The 22,741-nt window shown below is 43.0% G+C and overlaps 1 protein-coding gene across 1 annotated transcript; it reads left to right on the forward strand.

Moving 5' to 3' along the window:
* Positions 1 to 5,765: 5,765 nt before the first annotated feature.
* On the forward strand, positions 5,766 to 20,692 carry LOC115297980 (serine protease 55-like). Its single transcript, XM_029946292.1, has 5 exons — positions 5,766 to 5,886; positions 10,005 to 10,197; positions 11,526 to 11,776; positions 13,176 to 13,318; positions 20,346 to 20,692. The coding sequence occupies exons 1-5, from the start codon at positions 5,832 to 5,834 to the stop codon at positions 20,646 to 20,648; spliced, it is 945 nt and encodes a 314-aa protein (XP_029802152.1). The 5' UTR covers positions 5,766 to 5,831; the 3' UTR covers positions 20,649 to 20,692.
* Positions 20,693 to 22,741: the final 2,049 nt, after the last annotated feature.

Below are 22,741 nucleotides of genomic sequence, written 5' to 3' on the forward strand. Positions count from 1 at the left end.
ACTAGTGAAGAAAGAAAAATTTTTGTTATATATTAAAAAAACAAGCAACCAAAACAAAGCAAAACAAAAACAAAAAGAAAAAGAAAAACCGAAAAAAAAAAAAAAAAAAAAAAGCAGGCAGCAGCTCCCTCTGGTGGATAGGCTTGGTTTGATGGGGTAAGTCTTGGAGTCTGCTCTCAGAGGCTCCACCCCTGCCTGAGGCGAAATGAGCAGCAGGAGGTGAAGTGCGCACCTTCACAGACTCAATTGCGGAGTCCCCACCCCCAGTCTGGATCGCGGTTGCAATGGAGAAAGGAAAAAAAACAAAAAGCAAAAAACCGAGTCTCTCTTAGTTTCCGATAGCCCAGCTCAAGAAGCTGTGTGCTCCTGGAAATGTGCTGGGAGCTCCCACATTCTATGCGCGCCCGGGCCTCCACCCGCCACCAACTCCTGGCTGAAGGTCCTGTCGGTGCGTGTCTTATTTCTTCCCTGTGGGGACCCAGAATTCGCGCAGTCCGTGCAGTGCAGGGGGCGGGGTGTGCCGTGGAAATGCGGTCCGTGGTCCCGTTCCCAAAACCAAGTTCGAATTGCTCGCGCCCGGCGCAGTCGCTGCTCTGCTTGGGTCGCTTCCACCACGGCGCGCGCCTCTCCAGAGCAGCCCCTTCTCACAGCCACAGACGCCTCTGATTCCCCGCCGAGATGGTTTAGGGCTGGGGGCTATTCCTTCTCTTGCGCCCGCTGCCCAGCAGTTATCTATGGAGTGGGTTTCTGTCTCCACGCGCAGCTAAGCGTTCTATACCTCTTCCCCAGAGACAGTTCTATGAGCGCGTTCCAACTCTGTCTCTTCCCTTTGTTTCCCGGGCGCCCGACACTTGTGCCACGTTGGGCTGGGGATCTTACCTCCCCTGCCCGTCCTGGGCTGGCCTGTCCTTGGATCTCCCCCGTTCGCCCCCACTCACTCAGGTATCTTTGAGGTTCTATTCCCTCTGGAGTTCGTATTTTCTCTTTCTGCTCTCTCAGTTGAACGTAATATCCTTCTCAGTTCGAAAAACAGTGTGGAGGGAGTTTACAGAGCTCTCTTCCTCTCCGCCATCTTGGCTCCCCCTTATCTTTTCATTTTTGATGTCTAGTATTAGTAATATGTATAATATTTACAATTTTTTGTATCATATAAGACAGTGTTGATGTAGGTACTGACAAACAATTCATCTTAAAAACAGATGATGTAAACTTATAGTACTAATAAATACAGTACTGTACTGTAAACATATATTCTCTTCCTTATGACTTTTTAAGTAAGATTTTCTTTTCTCTATCTTACTTTATTGTAAGAATACAATACAATACAGTATGTATACAATATACATAATCTACAAATATGTGTTAATCAACTGTTTATGTTATTGGTAAGGCTTTTGGTGAACAGTAGGTTATCAGTAGTTAAGTTTTTAGAGAGTCAAAGTTATATGTGGATTTATGGCTGCAAGGTGGGGTCTGTGTCCCTAACCCCATATTGTTCAAGGGTCAACTGTATTTGTTATGGCAGCCAGAAGTGACTAAGACATATTGTGACTTATGTCCTGATTCTTATGTCAAATCTAATAGAAAGGTCCTCTTATACACTGTGTAGAAATAAGCAAAATTCTCAGAGGAGAAATAACATGCTCAAGACCCTTTATAGAAGTAGAGGATGCAGGATTTGAAGCTAATTATGTCTGACTTCAGAAATCACTCTCTAGTATAACATGCAGACCACCTCCTGAATTATGTAGCACAATATAAATGGAGGCACCACTTTTAGGGGCTGCACATGCCTGCATGAACATCAGAGAGGAGGCCAGATGCATCCTCTAAAGTCTCTGACAATGTCCTTACTGGATTTGGTGAGGCTTTTGCAACCATAAAGGTCATAGTCCAGCAATGACAATGGGTTTTGTCTGATCACCTTGTTAACAGCTGCCTAATGGCCAAATTGTGACTAATTCTTGGCTCAGCAGAAAGGAGTTATAATCAACTGGCCACATCTGTCATGAGAGCTGGGGGCTGTGGGTGGCAGTGGGTACAGCATGGCAGTCATACCAGACATCAGCCTCCTTGAGCTAGGTGACTTGCCCATGCTTTTATGGATGAGTATATTCCCCACAGTCACTGTTCTGAAAACTGATGTAAATGGAGAAATCATGAAATTTCAGCCAGACCTTTCCCACCAACTGTAAAGGCAAGTGAAGAACACAATGGGTAATGCAACTGCTACTTTTGAACAAGAGCAATGCATGGATTCCAATCAAACTACAGCTTTATTTGTGTCCTTCACCATTTTTTTTAAACTCCATTCAGCAGGAATGATTTGTCCTGCCCTGATTAAAAGAGAGAGAGAGAGAAAGAGAGAGAGCGAGAGAGAGAGAGAGCGCACTCTAGGTACATGTTCTGTTGTTCAGAGATGATAGTCCGAGAAGCACTTGAATCCCAAACCCAGTTTCAATTTGGGTATTAGGATAGATATTCTAGATAGACCCTGTCACACTCTAGAGGCTGAATCTGACTGTTAAGTCTCCCTCTCCCAGTCCAGTTAGGGACATGGGCCTTTTCTCACCTCTGGTTCTGCTCATCTTCCCCCATCTTGAGCTGTTCTTTCTCTCCTGGCAGGGATTGAAGTTGGGGGGAGCGTGCAAATAAAGGTGAGCTAGCCCAAACATCAGCTTTCTGACCTCTGGGCCTAGGAGGCATTTCCTTGCTGACTTTTTGTGAGGGAGCCCCACAAAGTGAATTGCTCTTGTTCAAAAGTAGCAGTTGCATTACCCACTGTGTTCTTCACTTGCCTTTACAGTTGGTGGGAAAGGTCTGGCTGAAACTTCATGATTTCTTCATTTACATCAGTTTTCAGAATAGTGACTGTGGGGAATATACTCATCCATACAATATACTCATCCATTCCTTGCTGACTCTTTCATGGGCTCTTCCAGGGCTCCCTGATGGCCTCCTTTTTCCTGCAGCCCCTAGGCCTGGTAGCATATCATCCTCTTTCCTTTGGGGCCCCCTTGGTAGGCCCCATGGCTGGGTCCCCTGTACAGCCCACACTGCACAAACTGTACATATTCCAGAGTCTAAGTTGTTCAACCACTCTCTCATTCTACAGATCTCCCAGGTGGAGTCAAACTCCAGCCCCAGCTTCCCAAGGATCCCAGGAAGCTCTCTACCCTAGTCTTAACTGACATTTCTCAATGTGGTCTAGGATGATTCACACTGGAATCATCTGGAAGCAGCTGTTAAAATGCTTAGATCTGGTTCCCCTCCCTTCCCCAATCCACTGGATTAGCATCTGAAGGAAGAAGCATGGAAATGAACATTGGGGTCACCAGATAAAATACAGAACTCCAGATACATTAGGATTTCAGATAAACAATGAGGTTTTGTGTGTGTGTTGTTGTTTTGTTTTTGCTTTTTTTAGTGTATGTATGTCCCAAACATTGCATGGATACATATGCTAGAAATATATTCTTTATCTGAAATTCAAAATTAGGGGTGCCTGGGTGGCTCATTCGTTTAAGCGTCTGAGTTTGGCTCAGGTTATGATCTCACAATTAATGAGTTCGAGCCCTGCATTAGGCTCTGCTGACAGCTCAGAGCCTGGAACCTGCTTCAGATTCTGTGTCTCCCTCTCTCTCTCTGCTCCTCCCTTGCTCATGCTCTCTCTCTTTCTCTCTCAAAAGTAAACAAACATTAAAACAAAAACAAAACAAAAAATTAAGTGGCCATCCTGTATTTTTATCTGATAAATCTGACAACCCTAATTTGCACTGAATGAGCTCCACAGGCTGCATGCCTAAGTCAGAGATATATTGACCAGGACTGTGGTAAATAAAGTCACTATGATAATGCCACCCTGGGGGCCTCTGAAGCATCAACCAGGCAGTAGTCCCATAAGCAACCTATGTCAACATGTGCCTTCTTTTCTCTTTGAATTTCTATAGATTCTTTATAGAGCACTGAGGTTTCTCTCCACAACTAGGCCCCCAGATTTGCTTAATTAAGGGTTAGATATTTCCATTGTAGTCTGTAGGAATGGTACCCACTGGAGATGTGACTGTGCACAGTGGCTCTGTGCCCACCTGTTTCTCCCCTCCATCAGTTATTTTGTAACCTGTTGTTATAGTAAAAAAAAGCTTGGCAAAAAAAATGCTGAGTAGTGAATGAGTATTTCACAAGGAATAAGGCTCAAGTTATATTAATAAGAGGGATATAGACCAGAAGGAAATGGATCTTCCTAGAGGTGGGCTGTGCTTTTGTCCAGATACTTCTGTAGAAAATGAGCAGTAACTTAGTGGATGTTGCCATCATCCTGCCTCCCCAAAAGTAGAGATTAGCAGTAAGGGTCCAGGCTCCTCCTCCCCCACTCCTAGAACCTGAGCAAAGGGGAGAACCACCAGCATTCAGCAGGAGTGTGAATAGCAGGGCCAGGGCAGGGAGAGAGCTGAGCTTAAAGGAAGAGCAGAGGGAAAGCAGGAGCTTCCTAGTGACTACGGCCCAGTGACCCAGTATGTTTTGGTACCTTTACCCACATGCCAGTAAAAGAAAAGGTTAGCCCTTGATCAGGCCTCTTCTGTTTGGGGAGTCAGGTTATAAATCATTCAGAACAGATGGAGATTACACCATCCTATGTCCACAAAATGGGCCCTGGCCCCACCCTCAGAAAGGACACCTAGGTGCTGAGGAGCAGCTGCCTGTAAGGGGCCATAGGACAAGAGAAGACATTAGTCTCTTGTCCTGGAATTTCTCCCCTCAGGAAGTATCTAGAGCCACATTGTTGGTATAGTAAAAAGGGGCCATCACCCAAGTCACTTGATCTCATTTGGGGCTTTATAACTTTGCTGGTGGACCCTGTTATTTCTTTTTTTTTTTTTTTTTGCAAATAATAAAACCAAGGGAGCAGGCTAGACAGAGTAGACACTGTGGTCTGGAAAATGACCTGTGGTCACTTTGGGAACTGAAATTAGTGAGATTCATTTCCTACCACTGGGCCTGGCCAGTGGTCAGGAAGACAGTACTGAGGATGCTTAGGTAGAGTCCACCCAAATAAGTGTGCTGAAATGCAGGGAGAAAAATCGTAAGGTCAAAATCCCATGACTTACTTGCTGACATAAGGAGAAGCCATGGACCAGGCATTTCCACCACAGATCTGACCTTTCCATCTTTAGAAATGGACAGGGGCCTATCTGGGGATTTGGAGGCCATGTATAATCAACCCAGAAAGTGGTAGGAATGAGGATTTTCACCAGCTGGGCTGGGCATAAGGATATGCCAGGGCCTCTGAACCAGCCTGTGAGTGTCACACCTGCAGCCCCAGATCAGAGTCATGAGCAGAAAACTATGAGGGCAAATGTAGTGGGTAGAATCTTAGTGCTGGGAGAGGCCCTTTGGCCTCCTGGATCTTCTCCCCAATCTATAGGTCCAGCCTGGCAACCCCCTGCTGATGTCTTATCCACAAATTCACAGAAAACCTCTTACATGACCAGCTTTGTGGAAGAGGAGGCATATGAGCCTTTAAAAAGGGTGGGAGTGACAGGGGACAAAAGCAAGGTGCCCATCAAGGACTCATCAAGGAATGGGTCCTGCCCAGGTCAGCAAGAAGGGAAGCTCAGACAAGAAGTCTTCAAGAATGAGGTTCCTCTGTGCCAACCACCTTGCAAACAAAATGGCAAGAGGAGAATTCTTCATGACCTGAGTTCTCAAACACACAGCCCATTGTGACATCACCAGCCAGGGACTGGCTATAAGAAGCGAGGCTCTGTCAGCATCATTTCCCTCAGCCCTTGCCTCCCTCAACTCCTAGGCCAACATCAAAGCCAAAGGCAATGCTCCTGTTATCAATGCTGCTGCTCATGTCCCAAGCCAAGGGCATACATCTCGGTATGTGGACCCCTCTCCCTGTGGCCAGAGTAGCTCTCCCAGGTGGAGCTGGGCATGAAAATGGCCCTGCTCACCTCACTTTCATCCAGTTAGTGGTGATCATTAAGGGTTGAGAGAGAGATTTGGTTAGCGAGCTCATTGATGAGCTAATTGGCCACTAAGAGGCTGGCCCACAGAGCACAAGAGCAGTAGTTTTAGGTTTTCCCATAAACTCATCCTCAAAAATACTTCCCTTTCTTTTCTTCTTTCCCAGCCCAAAGTTCAACCTGTCTGACCTTAAGTTTCAGTTTTGAAATCCTAGAATTTATCCCTGAATGAGTAATGGAGTACCTAGAAGCAAGTGCCCAGAATGAGCTGAGTATCAGACCTCTGAATCAGAGGAAGGAGAGTGTGGGGGTTGGGAACATGACAGAGCTCCCATGAACTGCAGAGCAGAAGCATAGCTGGGCACACTCACATGTGTGCAAGTGGCCGGAAGGCCAGGACCTTCTGTTGTCAGTAGGCAGCTCCTTTTGCCTCCATAGTAGTTCTCTCTCCAAGGGGTGGCTGAGGTTGGAAGTAACCTGGGTTACTTAGCTGTTTTTATGGGTCACATAATTTAATTTACATACCTCAACAGTGGAGTCTCCATTCTCATCTCCATGCATGTGCTAGGAACTCTGAGCCTTATGAAGGTTGAAGATTTGTCCCAGGTCACACAGTGGGGAAGTTGAAGAGCTGGGATTTGCACCCAACTGCCTCCAGGACTCACATTTCCCTGTCTGCACACAGCCTCTTCACCTGGCCTCCCTCGTTCTGGCCTGGGGTTGACTGAAATATGATTGGGGGATGGTGCATTGTGTTGAGAGAATCAGCAGAACGTGCCCGTCTGCCAGTGTGCTCAGTTGTAGCTGCTTCTCACCCAGCACTGCCTCCATCACAGCTTAGGGGTTTTGTGCCCTAGTATTAATCTATAAGTCTACCTGACTCTACACTGGTGATATTGGTTGTTCTCAGGACAAAGATGGAGAATGGAGCCCAGCCGCCAGCCTCATGGAGACTTTGGTACAAGATAATAGGAGAAATTCTGACAGCTAATGTGGCTTAAGGATTTACTCTGTGCCAAACACTATGTTGGGCACTTTAATGCTCATTATCTCATTTAATCTGTGCCTCTGGAGTTTTTTAAGTTTATTTATTTTGAGAGAGAGAGACAGTACAAGCAGGGGAGGGGCAGAAAGAAGGGGAGGGGAGAGAGAGAGAGAGAAAGAAAGAGAGAGAGAGAGAGAGAGAGAGAGAGAGAGAGAGCGAGAGCGAGAGCGAGAGCGAGAGAGAGAGAGAGAGAGAGAGAGAATCCCAAATAGACTCCACACTGTCAGCACAGAGCCCCACATGGGGCTCAAACTCATGAACTGTGAAATCATGACCTAAGCCGAAACTGAGTCAGATGCTTAACTTACTGAGCCACCCAGGCACCCCTGTGCATCTGTTTTATATGGTAGGTCCACATTAGGAATGAAGAAAGGGAGTATAAGCAAGGTTTCTAGTTTTCTGCCAAATCATTCAGTAAGCAACAGAGACACCATTTGGATATTGGGCTATAGGACCCCAGGTTCTATCTTCTTAGCAAATGCCATATTCTGCTTCTCAGAGATGTCACACAGCTGGCACCCATGGCAGTCATCCATCATTCAATCAAACCTCAAGCTCACAATCACTCTTAGTATTGTGACACATTTCTCCCCACATGCATAAGGCCAGCTTGTTAACATGATTGAAACCATAAGTTTATATATGATTTTTTATCCTTACTTTTCCCCTCAAAATTGTCTCATGAGCATTGGCTCGCATCATTAAAAGCTCTCCATATGCATAATTTTCATGGCTGAATGAAGGTATCCTACTTAGTCATGATCTTGAGGATGTCTTCAATCTGTTGCCATTATAGAGGTCACTGTAGTGAACATCTTTATACTGTTGTATTACAGATTCTTCCCTTAGGATAAGTTCCCAGCAGTGCAACTACTGAGTCAGAGTATCATGCACCATTGCTGAGTGTCTCCTGGCTGCCAGCTGTGATGTTGTGGTTCCACTAGCAACAAGGCTAGCATGTCTCCTTCCCCAGATGCAGCTTATGTTCTGAAGTCATAGTCAGGCAAAGAGGGATGAATAATGCCTGGCTTAACACAATGAAGGAACATAATGCAGGGTAGGAGATAAAGAGGGCCCAGGACAGGAGGGACTGGGAAGACCTTTCCAAAGAAGTGATTCTTGAACAGAGACCTGAACAAAGTGAACCATGTAACTATCTGAGAGAAGAATATTCCAAAGAGTGGCACTGAGTAGTGCTAAGAGCACCAAGCCTGAAGCCAGGTTAACTAGGTTCAAAACTTGGTATGGCCATGATTAGCTGTGTCACATTGGGGAAATTACTTAAACTCTCTATCCCTCAGCTGTTTCAAACATAAAATGAGAATGATAATAATAGTACCTACCGCATAGCATTGTTATAAAAATTAAGTAAAGTGGTCTTTGTAGAGTATAACCATGCATGACATATAGTAAACAATCTATGTGTGTTTGGCAAATAAAAGAGGAAGTACAGGTTCAGAAGTTCTGCAAAGAGGGGCGTCTGGGTGGCTCAGTTGGTTGAGTGCCCGACTTTGACTTAGGTCATAATCTCCAAGTTCATGGGTTTGAGCATTGCGTAGGGCTCTGTGCTGACAGCTTGTTTAGCCTGCTTCAGATTCTGTGTCTCCTTCTCTCTCTGCTCTCCCCCATTTGCGCTCTGTCTATCTCTCTCAAAAGTAAATAAATGTAAACAAAAATTTTTTTAAGTTCTGCAAAGAACCTTTATAGATTCTTGACAGCTGAAGCTCTTGACACGTATTGCTAAATTTTCACTCTAGTCTTTTTTTTTTTTAAACAAAAAACAAAAAAAAAAAATGACCACTACTGGGTCACTCCAACCTACACTACAAAATCCTCAAAATGTTCATTGAGTGAAAAGTTGGAAAAATGGAATCAAGAAGGAGATGAGAGGAGACTTTAGGCTCCTTAGAATCAAACTCATTCCTTGTTCCAGAACACAAGGTAGACCTTCAAGTCAACAAATATTATGGAGTATCTCCTCCTCTTGAGGCAAGGAGCTAGACCCATATTCTCTCCAAAGGTGAATTCCCTTCTCTGCACAAGCAACCACAGCCTTTGCTCTCAGCTTCCCAGGGCATGGAGCTGCTCTGCCTGGAACACAATGTTCTAATGTGCCACAGCTCTGGGCTTGCAGTAGGTCCTGGCCCTTTCTCGGCCACCTTTCTGGTTTCCCGCATGTATGTCACCCGTGTCTGCTATTATAAACCACCACAAACCTAGTGGTTTAAATGACATGTATGTTTTATCTTACAGTTCTGTAGGATAGATATCTAGCTCAGGTCTCACCGGACAAAGATCAAGCTGTCACCAAAACTCTGTTCCTAATCTGAGGTTTTAGGGGAGATTTTTGCTTGCTTCAGCTTCTAGAGGTCATCTGTATTCCTTGGCTTGTGGCCCCTCCATCTTCAAAGCTAGCAATGCTGCATCTGTGTATGTTTTTCTTCCACAGTCACACCTTTCTCTTGCTTCCTTCCACCATGTTAAGGACCCTTGTAACTGCATTTGGCCCCTAACATTATCCATAATAACCATCCTATTTTCAAGTCAGCAGATTAGCAACTTTAATTCTATCTCCCACATCCCCCTTTCCCTGGGAGGTAACATAGGTACAATCTCCAGGATGTGGTCCATTAAGACATGGACTTCAATGGTGGTAGAGGAGAGGGCATTATTCTGCCTGTCACTCCAGGGATGGCTCTGGACCAAGTATTTTACTTTGATTTCTCTTGGACTAGAGTAGAAATAAGCTCGGTGAAGTGACTTGCCTAAAATCATAATGCTGGGAGAGGGGACAGAGCCAACACTTCTGACCCAAGTCCCAGACTCTAACAAAATAAACCATCTGCTGACTTACTTGTGTTCCTAGAGGTGCTTCACAGGGCCAGCCTCAGTTTCCTCATTTCTAAGATGGATATAGTGATAGCTACTTATAAGCCTCTATGGAAACTGACCAAAACTTTTCCTTTTTGTCTCTTTCATTCTACCAGAATGTGGTAAAAGACCCATTTTTGAGGAAGGAACTCACTATTCCAGAATCATAGGGGGGATGGAGGCTGAGGTGGGTGAATTCCCATGGCAGGTGAGTATTCAGGCAAGAAACCAACATTTCTGTGGTGGCGCAATCATCAACGAGTGGTGGATTGTCACTGCTGCTCACTGCTTATTTTCTGAAGCCCTATCGTGAGTATCAAGAGCCCTTTGCTTCTGACAGTGTTCACCCCCGGGGCACACCCACACTTAGCAAGACCTGATTGCTGAAGAAAGTCCTAGGTCTCATCAGTCCTAAGTCAGACAGGAATGATTACTACCCATCACCACCAGCCCCACAGAAGATAAGGCAGTGAACATGAGGCTGGCATCTGCTGTTGCCTCTTCATTGTCACCAGGACTAATAATTCTGGTTTCCCTGAGGTCACACACTGTCTTCTTCCAGAACATTTGTGGTTTGGTGGAGTCAAAGGGCTTGGTCCATTTACCTCTTCCAGGACATTTAAGTCCTTCTAGGAAGAAATTCTCCTAATTCTGGAAGTCTGAGATCCTGGATGGTCTGACACCCTATTTACTTGCTCCTTGTGGAGTTTTCTCTGCACTCCAAGAGACTGGTTGTAAATCTAGCATAATCATGATTCAGTTACCTGCTAAGAAACTACCTGCATTAATGTATTCATTCAGACATCAACCCTGAAGAAGGTAGATGAATAACCCATTTTAACTCATTCAATCTTAAAACAGCCCTCTGAGGCAGGTAGAATGAACAACACTGTTTTACAGAGAGGGAAACAGATTCAGTAAGGCTAAGTGACTCACTGAAGGTGCACATATAGTAAACAGAAATAGGATTTAAATCCTAGCTCCAGAGCTTATGCTTTCTGCTGTATCTGCTACACTATCCCAAGAAAGTTTGAAGATACACAGGAAGGTTGACTTTAAAAAGTTAATAAAAAACAGAGGAAAGTTTCACCATGGCATAACCAAGAAAACTTGTTGCATATGCTTCCATAATATAGTTAAGGATTGGTTATTGGGAAGTTTCTGGCCATTATGCTTGGAGAGAATTACTAAATTATTATTGACGATTCTTTTTGCTTAATCGATGGTGAGACTAGATTAAATTCTGTGCTGGGTCTATTAAGTTGCTGGTAGATAAACTAATGTAATAACACCTTATCTATCTGAAGTATGTTTGATCTATACCAAGTGGTCTTTTCTATATTCTTTGGAGTCCCCAGTGCGAAGAATTTCTTCTGTAACATTAAGTAGGAATATCTTATTCACATCTCTAGGACTGTGCTGAAGCAGTGATGTGGCTGTGGTCTTGTCACCCTTGCTGTTTCACTTCCCTCTACCGTCTTCAAATTCTCACATCTTCTGAAAAACAGCCCCAGTAGGACAAGTCCTAATGGCCCCTAGAACTATATGGGATTTAGGGTTTGGGGGCATAGCAAATTCTCTGTGCTTTGTGACTTCTCTTCCCCTTCACTTCCCCCTGTCTGGATCTATGCCACCAGCCCAACGGACTTGAGTGTCGTGTTGGGGACCAATGATTTAAGAAGCCCATCCCTGGAAACAAAGGGGGTTACCAGCATCATTCTTCACAAGGACTTTCAAAGAATCAGCATGGACAATGACATTGCCTTACTGCAGTTGGCCTTGCCCATCACTTTCAGCGGATTGAAAGAGCCCATCTGCCTGCCTAGGAAGCTCAGCCCCTCCATGTGGCACAAATGCTGGGTGGCAGGATGGGGTCAGACCAACACTGGTATGTGACTGCTCAGCATTTCTTGACAGCTTCTGGGGGAGGAGCCACATCATGGGCAACTGACGATGGGCCAGTAAATCAAAAGATATGAGCAGGAGCATGAAAGGAGAGAGGGCCAAGGGAGGAGGGAGGAGAAAAGGACTTGAATGGGAGCAAATACCTGCATACTTGATGCTCACAGATGCCAAATCTCAGCTCTTCCTAGTGCCAGGGAAGTATCTCCTCAAAGCCCCAAGCTGAGATGTTAGGTCCAAGCCAATCCCCGGGTGTGATCATATTCAGCCAGCACAGAGCAGCCTTGTTTGTTTGTTTAACTGAATTTAAACTCTCCAGTTTGCCAGGGGGCCCTATGCTTTTTATTCATTCACATCTCCCTTGATTCACACATTGATGTTTCCCACTTGGTTCCTACAGGCATTCAAGATGCCTGCCCTGGCCTAGACTTTTGATGGTCCTGGAGTGTTGCCCGACCATTCTTAGAAATGAATCTGTTGTTACTTGTTGTTACATTATTACTTGGCCAAAACAGGAGAAACTGTACCAGGGTAGAAAGAGATTATGAAAGCCCCCTTGGATTATCCCCAAAGAAAATAGGTAGGTGAAGGGATGGGAACAATACAGCACAGTCTCAGGCCTGAACAAGCCTCTAGGTCCATAAGGAGCTTTGCGGCGAGCTGGGGTCTGGAAAATGATAAGTATTTCAGGAGTTTGGTAATTACAGGACAACTAGAGTAACATTGTTTCTGGGATCTGGGCACTGCTGGAGAGTAAGAAGTGAGGAGGCAGCAGATGATTCCATTTAAGATTTAAACTGCTAAATAAGGAGAATAATTTGGAAATCTGTGTGGTCTGGGTTAATGAGATAGAAGTCCAGACAAATTCCTGAAAGCTGGCAGTCCAGAGAGGGCCTTGGAAAATTCCCTATAAAGACTCTTAACCAACCTACCCTTGCCTGGAGAACTTGAAAGCATTTTCACTGGGAGTGCAAACCCACGTTCAGCAGCCCTGTGTTGGGGGAGTGCCATAGTCACCTACTAAAATGTAGCAATAGGTACACATGCTGAAGAGGCAAGATTATGTTAAGAAATGATCAATAGCCAATTCCAGGAAGTCAAGTCTGTAGGGCTGGTTGGAGTCAAGCAGGAAGCCTGCTTAGGAGCAAGAATATGATTTTGAATAAGAGGAATAATTCAAGTAGGTGGGGAATTGTTCAGACAAGACTGAGATGGTAGAGTGAGTGAACTGCATGGGATTACTGGAAGAAAGTGGAGAATGGAGGATGTGAAGGAAGGTGGACAAGAGGCTGGTGGGACATGGGGAGGCAAAGGGTGATCTGCTTGCATTATTAGCACTAGGATTGCTGTCTAATGACCTCTAATGTGTTTTCTCTGTGGACTAGATGACAAAAACTCTATGAAAACTGATCTGATGAAAGTGCCAATGATCATCATGGATTGGAAGAAGTGTTCAAAGGTATTTCCAAGACTTACCAAGAATATGCTGTGTGCTGGATATGAGAATGAGAGCTTTGATGCTTGCCAGGTAATTAGGGGGTACCCCACCCTCACCCTACAGGGTCCTATCACCTCAGGACTGTCAATGCAAGGGTATCCTTTCCTCACTGAGAGTAGATAATAAGAGTCTGGAAAATGTTTAGGAATCAGGGCTCAGCCATGGGAATTTGGGCATGGACTATGGAGTACTGTTTGTCAGACCCTGGAATATTAGTGCATGCCTATGAGTCAGGATACAGCAACAATGCATAAATATTTCTGGTTTTCTCCAGATATACTACATAAATAGGACTCCAAGACCTTTCCATTTCTTGGACTTCTTAAAAAAACAAAAAACAAACAAACAGGATTTGAGACTAATATAAGGAATTATTTTATTTTCATTAATTTAGCAACTACTGTTGCACACATTAAGCCCTGGGGAATACATCCATAAATGAGACATCGTTTCCCACCTAAAGAATCCCATAATCTCCTGGGAAGGCAGTTAAGTAAGCACCTATAATATTTTGGATGATACCTGTGGATGAACTGAAAATTGATGTCTTAGTTTTAATAAAATGAACACAACAATTTAAAAAGAAAAATATTTTTGATTGATGCTAGAAAAATAGGGGAAAACTCAGAAATTAGTTTTCTATGGCTCTAAGGATGAATTATGGGTTTTGTCTTTAAAGCTTAAGGTGCTCTCTTTGTCATGGGAGATGCTTTCTTTATCATCACCTTGATGATCCCACTTACTCCTACTCATTTGCTAAGCAATGGATCTGGTCACTGGTGTAAATCTATGAATGTAGATGTTAAATACTCTATAGAGTAACGAAAAAGCTGTCTCATGGAAAGGGAGGGTATCTACAGAATTATCTATCATTGTTTAGCCCTGGTAGGCTCTGAGATGAGGCCTTAGGAAGGAGTTGCTGAGATAGGTTGAAGGAATCAAATGAGAAGAAAATGGAGAAGGGGCTCTGAGGTAAGAAAAATGGACTCCAGCAGCAATGATGCCAGGTTTATTTTGAAAGTGATTATTTGTTTATTTTGAAAGAGAGCTAGAGAGTGAATGGGGGGGGCAGAGAGCGAGGGACACAGAATCCTAAGTAGGCTCTGCACTGTCAGCTTGAAGCCCAAAATGGAGCTCAAACTCACAAACCATGAGATCATGACCTGAGCTGAAATCAAGAGTCGATGCTTAACTCACTGAACCATCCAGGTGCTCCAATGATGCTGAATTTAGGAGTCTCCTATGTGTCTCCAAATGGAGAGACAAAATCAATGTCACATTAACCTGTGTTTTCTTCACATTCTGGACAATTTAAAAAATTATAAAACCAAAAAAGAATTGGAACTTCTGGTTCTCAACAAGATGGGCATTTCCCCCAATCCCTCCCACTAAGTACAGTTAAAAGTACTGGACATTATATTGTAAACCAAAAGCCAAATGTGTCACAGGGAGATACTTTCTGTGTCAACAGACATTTCACTAAATGAGATATATAGATGGCAAATAAGAACATGAAAAGAGGTTCAATGTCATTAGCCATTAAGCAAATGTAAATTAAACCTGCAATGAGGTATCACTATATACCTCTCAGAATGGCTAAAATAAAACACCCTCAAATGCTGACAAAAATTCAGAGGAACTGGATCACTCATACATTGCTGATGGGAATTTAAATAGTCCAAGCACTCTGGAAAACAGTTTGGCAGTTTCTTAAAAAAAAAAAAAAAAAAAAAACTGGATGCACTCCTGCCATACAAGCCAGCAAATGCCACTTTTAGGCACTTAGTCCAGAGAAATGAAGGCCAGTATTCACATAAAAATCTGTACAGGAGTGTTTATAGCATTCATAATAGCCAAAAATTGAAAACAAAACCTTTAAAGATGTGGGTGGTTGAACTGTATACACCAATACCAAATAATACCAGTCAGTTGTGACAAAAGTAAACTATCGATGCAGCAGTGTGGATGGAGCTCCTGAGGCTCACACATGTGAGGCAAGCCAATCCCCAGGGGCCCCACCCTGCACGATTCCACTTACATAACACTGTCGAAATGACAAAATTATGGAAATGGAGAACAGATTTGTGGTCACCAGTGATCAAGGAAGGGTTGCAGGTGGGAGGGAAGTGGATGTCAGACAAAAAGGGCAACGTGAGGGATCCCTGTGTCGGTGACATCCTGGTTGTGCTATTGTACTATACTTTTGCAATATGTTATTATTGGAGGAAATATGGGATCTCTTTGTATTATTTCTTACAACTGCACATAATTCTACAACTCTATCAAAACAAAATAATGAGAAGACAAAGCTTCCCAGTAATAGCAGTTATAGAAAGATTTCAGATCATAGCCAGATCACAAATGCAGAGAGCAACCATTTCATAGGGAAGCAGGAGGTAAAGGGCTCCAACATCAATAGAAAAGAGGAAATAACATTTAATAGATAAGATTGGAAAGGTAGGGCATTTGGAGAGAATTTGGGAAAAATCACAAAGGCTTGAAACAGCGTCATATGCTCAGGGAATTTCCAGTATTTCAGAAGCCAAAAGTCATCAAAGATGAGTCTGGGGAAGTGCAGAGAACAAGATAACCAAGGGAGGTGTGTGTCAGGCGTGGAAGACTTGTGTTACCCAGGCTGCCCCTCCCACTGCCCACCCAAGACTATAAGAATCAGGACCCATGGGCACTCCCACCTCCTATTTCAATCTCTTTGAGTCAACACTATCCCACATTCAAATAGCCAAAGCCAACTATGACAAAATTTGAAATAATCAAGTGTCATCTTTGAGGACATTTTTTTGTCCCCTTTGCTTCAATGGCTGGATCTACTATCTAGAGTCTGGGATTTTTGCTTTAATAACTCTCCTACTAACATGTACGTTAGTGAAAGCTTCTAGAATTAATTATCTATTACCTAAAAGTGTTATACATTAATGTGCTGTTATCATTTTAGGCCCTGTTTTTAAAATTGTGAATTGAGAAGCCTCACTCTCTGTTTAGAAAGATTTCTATTGTTAAGAATAAGCTGACAGTGATGCAGTCAAGGATAGTTTTCTGTAATTACATAATATTATCATCACTTAAAAACAGATAAACCAGGCAGACAGTCCCCTAGGGCTTAAAAATAATTGACTTTAAAAATAATATCATACTTTTATATTTAGCAAAAATTTAAAAACCATGTCATCACATAATCCAGGGAAATGATAATTTTATAATAAAAATATTTAAATATTCTCAAAATAATAGCAATAAGATCATGCGATACTTAAAATACAAGTTAAAGTAAAATGTTACAGTGGTGCCTGGGTGGCTCAGTCCATTAAGCATCTGACTTTGGCTCAGGTCATGATCTTGCAGTTTGTGAGTTTGAGCCCTGTGTTGGGCTCTTTGCTGACAGCTCAGGCACCTTGGGTGGTCAGTTGGTTGAGCATCCCACTCTTGATTTAGGCTCAGGTCATGATCAAGTTCATGGAATCAAACCCCCCATCATGTTCCACACTGATGTGGAGCCTGCTAAAGATTCTCTATCTCTCTGTCTTTCTGTCTCCCTCTGCCCTACTGCCCTACTTTCTTGCTCTCTAAAATAGTTAAACTTAAAAAATAAAGAAAGAAAGAAATGCACTGTTTTCTTATCTGTCTTGACTCCAGCAGAAATGTTGTCTTATTTTGTGTGTGAATTCCCAGTGCCTAGTGCAGTGCTTGGCACGTGAAAAATGCTCAACAAATATTTGTCAAATAGATGAACTTTCCAAGGAAGCCAGCAACTATCTATCAGTAAGGCAGCATTAGTGGAGGGAATGTCTGAGAAAGGTCTTCAAGGAGGCTGAGAGTCTGCAGGTGGAGAGGAGATAAAGAGCTGGCAACCAGCTCGACTGTTGGGGAAGTGTGGTAATGGGACTGCCAAGCTGACTTGGAATTAGACCTGAGCTGTGTTTTGTTTTGTTTTTTTTTAACTACTTTATTCTTTTAGAGCAGTTTTAGGCTCATGACCAAATTGAGACGGAAGTGCAGGGATTTCTCATTTACCCCCTGTCCTCACAATATGCTTAACCTCTCGTGCTACCCACATGCCCCACCAGAAGGGTTCATTTGTTACAACTGATGGACCTACACTGACACGTCATTATCACCCAAAGTTTGTACTTTAAGGTTCATTTATGGTGCTGTCCATCCTCTGAGTTAGGAGAAAGGTGTAATGACACATATCCATTATGATAGTATCATACAGAGTAGTTTCACTGCCCTATGTTATCTTGAGCTCTTCACCCATGATGCTTTCACAGAAGTCTTATTTCACTCCATAGAATCTTTGACTTTTAGAATCACAGACTTTTTAGAGCTGGAAAGGAATATACAGAAATATTTGATCAAGACTCTGTTTCACAGATGACAAAACATGGTTATTTCAATCGTCAATCATTCCCTTCACTAACTGAATGAATCCAAAGCAGTGTAATAACTTCCTAGCTTTTTTACACATAATCAGTAATTTCACTTTCTCCACTATCCTGTACCATGGGCTGGGCAGTGGTCACTTTCTCTGCTTAACAGATGAGAAAACAGAAATTTAGAATTTAAGTGATTTGCTTAAGTCCAGGTGGTGATGTGGCCAGGCTGGAAGCCAGGTTATCTGCTTCTACCCCAAAACAGACAGGAGTGGTCACATGGCATAATTATCTCACTCTGGCAAACTTGAGAGGCTCCTGTGGTGAATATGTTTCTTACGAGGCAGGTCCCTGGCTATCAGACTTAGTTCTTGGAAGAAAATCCTTCTTAGGCACTTAGCTATTGTTAACAATAAGCTGACAATGATGCAGCCCTGGCTGTCATCAGCCCTGAGTCCTTAACTGTCTGAGGCCAGACCCTCCATTGAGGCAGTCTTTGCTTTTTCTTTCCAATAGGAAGAAAGAAATTAATTTTATGCACAAAAGTACATGTATTTACATATGCCCCTCTTGGTCTCAAGAGTCCGTGAAAAGAATCTCTATTTCCTAAATCTACAAACAATGTTTGTAATACATAGGGTAAAATAACAATATTAATACATTTCCAGGGCATTTACTACATAGCATTTACCCTATGCCAAGTGATTTATAGATTCTTAAAATTTCATCTGCTAACAGTGTTGGGACGTGGTTGGTATTATGTCCAGTTAAACAATGGAAACTGAGGCTTAACAGATTTACTTGCCCAAGGACAGTTCTCTCCATGTTGTGTAAGAAAATAATACATAATTAAGGCAACATACTCATAAGATTTTTATAACATTTATCCATTCATAAAATGAAGAAAGTTATAAAAATAAAATTTATGGAATGAGTTATTTGAGTGGAAACACTGTTAACTTGATTCTTGCCCAATGACAAACAAAACTAGCACAAAGTAAAACATAAACCCACAAAAACCAGACAAGTGTTAGAGGCAGTGTTTTGGTTTTGGCCCACATTTACCAGGTGTCCTTGAGCCTCCACCTCTTTGTTAATTCTCTGTATATCCCTCTGTTTGGGGATGTGTTCTTCAGTCAACCCAAACTCCATCTGAACTCATTTATTTATTTCCCTCTGCACTTTATCTCTGTTATCCATTACCTATGACCTTGGAATTAGTCCTCATAATTTATATCCAAAGTCATTTGTGGCTCAGATCCTCATCATTTTCATGTCCTTTTAACTAGTCCCTCTACTTCCTGTCTGACTTCCCTCCAGTCAGTGCCACGCACAGTCTTCTTGTCAAATTCCTCTTCATCCTTTAAACTAAATGCTCTGAAGTCTATCCTGACATACCTTCCCCTCAACAGAATCAGTTTCTTCCTGCTTTGTACTGCTTCTATATTGTGTTTTTACTTCTGTGCCCTCAAACACAGTTTATCCTATCAGTTTACATTTTTCTCTCTTCCACTAGAGCATAAGATTTTATATTCCAAAGGCCTGGCAATTAGTTTTTCCACAGTGAAGATTTGTTAAATGGGAGCAGTCAATTTTTGATCACTTTTTAAAATTCTGACCAATTTTTGAATTAAAAAATGGGAATCAAAATACCTACTTCATGTGAGGTAGTGGGGTTGATGAGAAACAAAAGTCAAGGTGATAGCTCTGTGCCTCACTTATTATGTCTGGGAAACGTTAATGTTCCTCCTCCACATGATAGAGCTCGTTATAAGATTCTATTCATTCTAGTCATCTGTTTATGAATTGGTAAAGGAAGCTATGTTTCCACTGAAGAAAGGCCTGAATGATTATAGCCACTTAAGCAACTTCCATGAAAGGCAAGTATCAATATGGAAAGAAAGTGTGCTTTGGGATCAGGAAGTCCTGGTTCCAACTCTGCTTGGGCTCCTCTGTAGCCCTGATCAAGCCTTCAGTTCTCCTTAAAGCCTCATTTCCCATGTATTATAGTAAGTGAAAGGAAGCCATATGTATATGTAGTATATGGTATGGACCTGGTATATATTTTCTCTATATATAATCATGTGACTCATAGACCCATGAGATTCTACCCCAGAGGGGTCAAACATTTAGAAAAGCTTAGCTCACGTGTGCCCTGCAGACACCCACACAAAAGAATTAAAAAGGAACATCATTCTCCTTCATGGCTCTGGAGGCACATCAAAGGAGACTCGATTCATTTCCACAGCTCTAACAATACTTCTTGTATCCTGTTTTCATTCCTTTCTTTTACAGCCCTTCCTGTAGCTTCTGATTTGATAAGGCCTCACTCTTCTTGGTTTGTGTAGCATTCTCTCTGTTTTCCAGCCCCCCTCATTGTATTGTAGATGCAATTATTTTTCTCACCAATTCTCTCTCCTCCTTCCCTCTTCAGTGTTGTTCTCTCCACTATTTATAATCTACACTTACAACTCCCAGAGCCAGCTTGACAGCAGCACACTGCTCCCTTGGACCCAGGAAATGGGTGAGCATTGGTCAACAGTGGCAAGATTTCCTTGGGCAACGAGAACAGGAGAGATCAGTGCATTCTCCCAATTCATGAGCTATGCTCTGCCTCAAATGAACAGTCAAGTATGGTACTCACTATTAACTGTGTTCTCTACCCACAGGGTGACAGTGGGGGGCCTCTGGTCTGCACCACAAAATCTGACAAGAACTGGTACCAGGTGGGCATAATCAGCTGGGGCAGGAGCTGTGGACAGAAGAACACTCCGGGAATATACACCTTGTTGGAAAATTACAACCTCTGGATCCGGAATGTGACCGAGATAGAAGGAAGGCCTTTTAACGCTGAGGAAATGAGATCTCCTCTCAGAAGGAAGCAAGTGAGGTCCCATGCTGCAGAATTTCCAGAGACAGGCAGCCCCAGATTCTGGCTTCTGATTTCCCTTCTGTCCTATATGCTATTCTAAGCCATTTTCTACTGATAATAAAGCAGATGCTATTCCTTACCCAAGCAAGTTGTGTGAAAGTGTGCTACCAGCAGAGGGACTAGTTATGAGATTAGATCTAAGGGCCAGGATTGAGGGTGATAATAGAAAGTAGGACTAGAAAGACGGACTGCATCACTGGTTTGGGGAGTGGGCTTTGGGTCCCTGCATTAGTCAGTAATCTTTCTATTGCAGGTGAATTATCTATCTCAAACCATCTAAGGCCAAAAGCAGCTATTTATAGATGTACATAAAAGAAAAATACCTGGAGTGGTGTTTGGTTTCAGGCATGGCTGAAGCTAAGGGCTCAACAGATGTCGACAGGGACTATTTTTTTATTTATAGCCATCATCCTCAAAAAAAGCTTTCAAGTGATGGCCATAATGATAACAGTATGTCCAGTTTGCATCCTACCAACTTAATAGCCCCAGTAAGAAGTTCCTTATCATTCCAGCAAAAGTCTGTGGTCTAATTCTTGTGGCTTATAAGCCTATGGTCCATCACTCCTCCAGTCACTGTCACCAACAGTGGGACTCTCTAAGGTGAGAGGCTCAAGTCACAAGTCCATTCCAGAAGCCAATAAAGGGCCAGCTATTCAGAACTATGTGCACTGATAGTGGGTACAGGTGGCATCCTACACAGAAATAAGGGGCTATTAATAGGAAAAGGGGACTGTGTACTTAAGATGTCCCTTGATGGTGGACATTATAGCTGGCTGGCCTCCAAGGCAACCAAATCCCAGGCTCCCAGGAGCTTCTGAAGAAATTATGTCCAGAAATTGCTGCCTTGGGACCACTGGAAAAGCAAGGTTAGAGTGGGGGAAAATAGAACTAGGAGGTGTTTTGTCTCATAATCTCTTTCTAAAGAAGTATCAGCCATGCTGTAGATCATGGAAAAGGTCCAATCTTCCATTTAAAGCTTTGCATTTCCTAAATTGCCACTGTATCTTTAGTGTGGCCCAGAGAATCCAATGGAGATCAAAGCCAGAGGAAAGAGGCACATGGCAACACTCAGTAATGCGGTCTTACATTGACAACTCACAGTGTCAGATGCTGGAGGACTTGGCAGAAGGCAGGACCCCATCCTCAAGAAGCTTCTTGGCAAACAGTAGTATGTTCCACACCCGACCCTCCCAACTGAGTGCTAGAGGGTGTGGGACCCAGCAATCTAGAGGGGGACATCTTCACAGACTGACAGGACCTAGAAATCCCCTCCGAGAGACTGAAACAGCTTGAGGGAGAAGTGAAATTTTTCTAAGCATGGAAAGAAGAGCAAATGAAGGAGTAGTTTGAGATGAGCATCGTTAAATTGACTCAAGAATAAACTGGAAGTGAAAATTGGTAGCAAGCTGAAAGCAAGAGGGAAAGACAACAGACCCTTCTTCTATGAAAAAGAACAGTTCCAAAGTAAAAAATAAAATATGATTTTTAAAAAGAGGGTCTTGAGAAATAGTGTTGTTCAAAAAAGAGGTAAAAATGGGGCAGCTAGGTGGCTCAGTCAGCTGTGTCCAACTCTTGACTTCAGCTCAGGTCATGATCTCACTGTTCATGAATTTGAGCCCTGCTGTAGGCTCCGTGCTGATAGGGCAGAGCCTGCTTGGGATTCTCCTTCTCTGCCTGCCCCTCTTCTGTGTGTTCTTCCTCACTCAAAATAAATAAACTTAAAAAATAGGGGGTAAAACAGTGTCCTCAAAGTACAGGGTGAACTTGAATCACTCAACTGGGAAACCTAACCATAACAGGAATAATTGGGTCCTGAGGTGGCAGATACCTAATGGTGGCACTCAACTACCCAAGACAAGGAGACCAGGTATACCATAATAGACAGCAGAGTCAATGCAGTGTTCAGAATAGGCCAACTTGCACAGACCCGCAGTGTTAGCGGTGTTAACTAGTTGATCACAGTGTACCTAGAAATGAAAAAGATAGGAAGCCTACTAAGTTCTTACTTGTTCTGTATAAGCAGAGAAATTCTAGGTCAAGTGAACAAAGGTCTAACCTGAATCATAAAAAAAAAAAAAAAACCCAATTGTGGCTCCTTAATCAATTCTTAGACTTTAACAAGTTACAGACTCA

This window comes from Suricata suricatta, chromosome 1 (assembly GCF_006229205.1).
Source record: "Suricata suricatta isolate VVHF042 chromosome 1, meerkat_22Aug2017_6uvM2_HiC, whole genome shotgun sequence".
Taxonomy (NCBI): Eukaryota; Metazoa; Chordata; class Mammalia; order Carnivora; family Herpestidae; genus Suricata; species Suricata suricatta.

Excerpts from the sequence above, each read along its gene's own strand:
- LOC115297980 (XM_029946292.1), top strand. The coding sequence starts at position 5,832 with ATGCTCCTGTTATCAATGCTGCTGCTCATGTCCCAAGCCAAGGGCATA. Across the intron at positions 10,198-11,525 it reads TTATTTTCTGAAGCCCTATC|CCCAACGGACTTGAGTGTCG; the intron begins GTGAGTATCAAG and ends CTATGCCACCAG. Across the intron at positions 11,777-13,175 it reads ATGGGGTCAGACCAACACTG|ATGACAAAAACTCTATGAAA; the intron begins GTATGTGACTGC and ends TCTGTGGACTAG.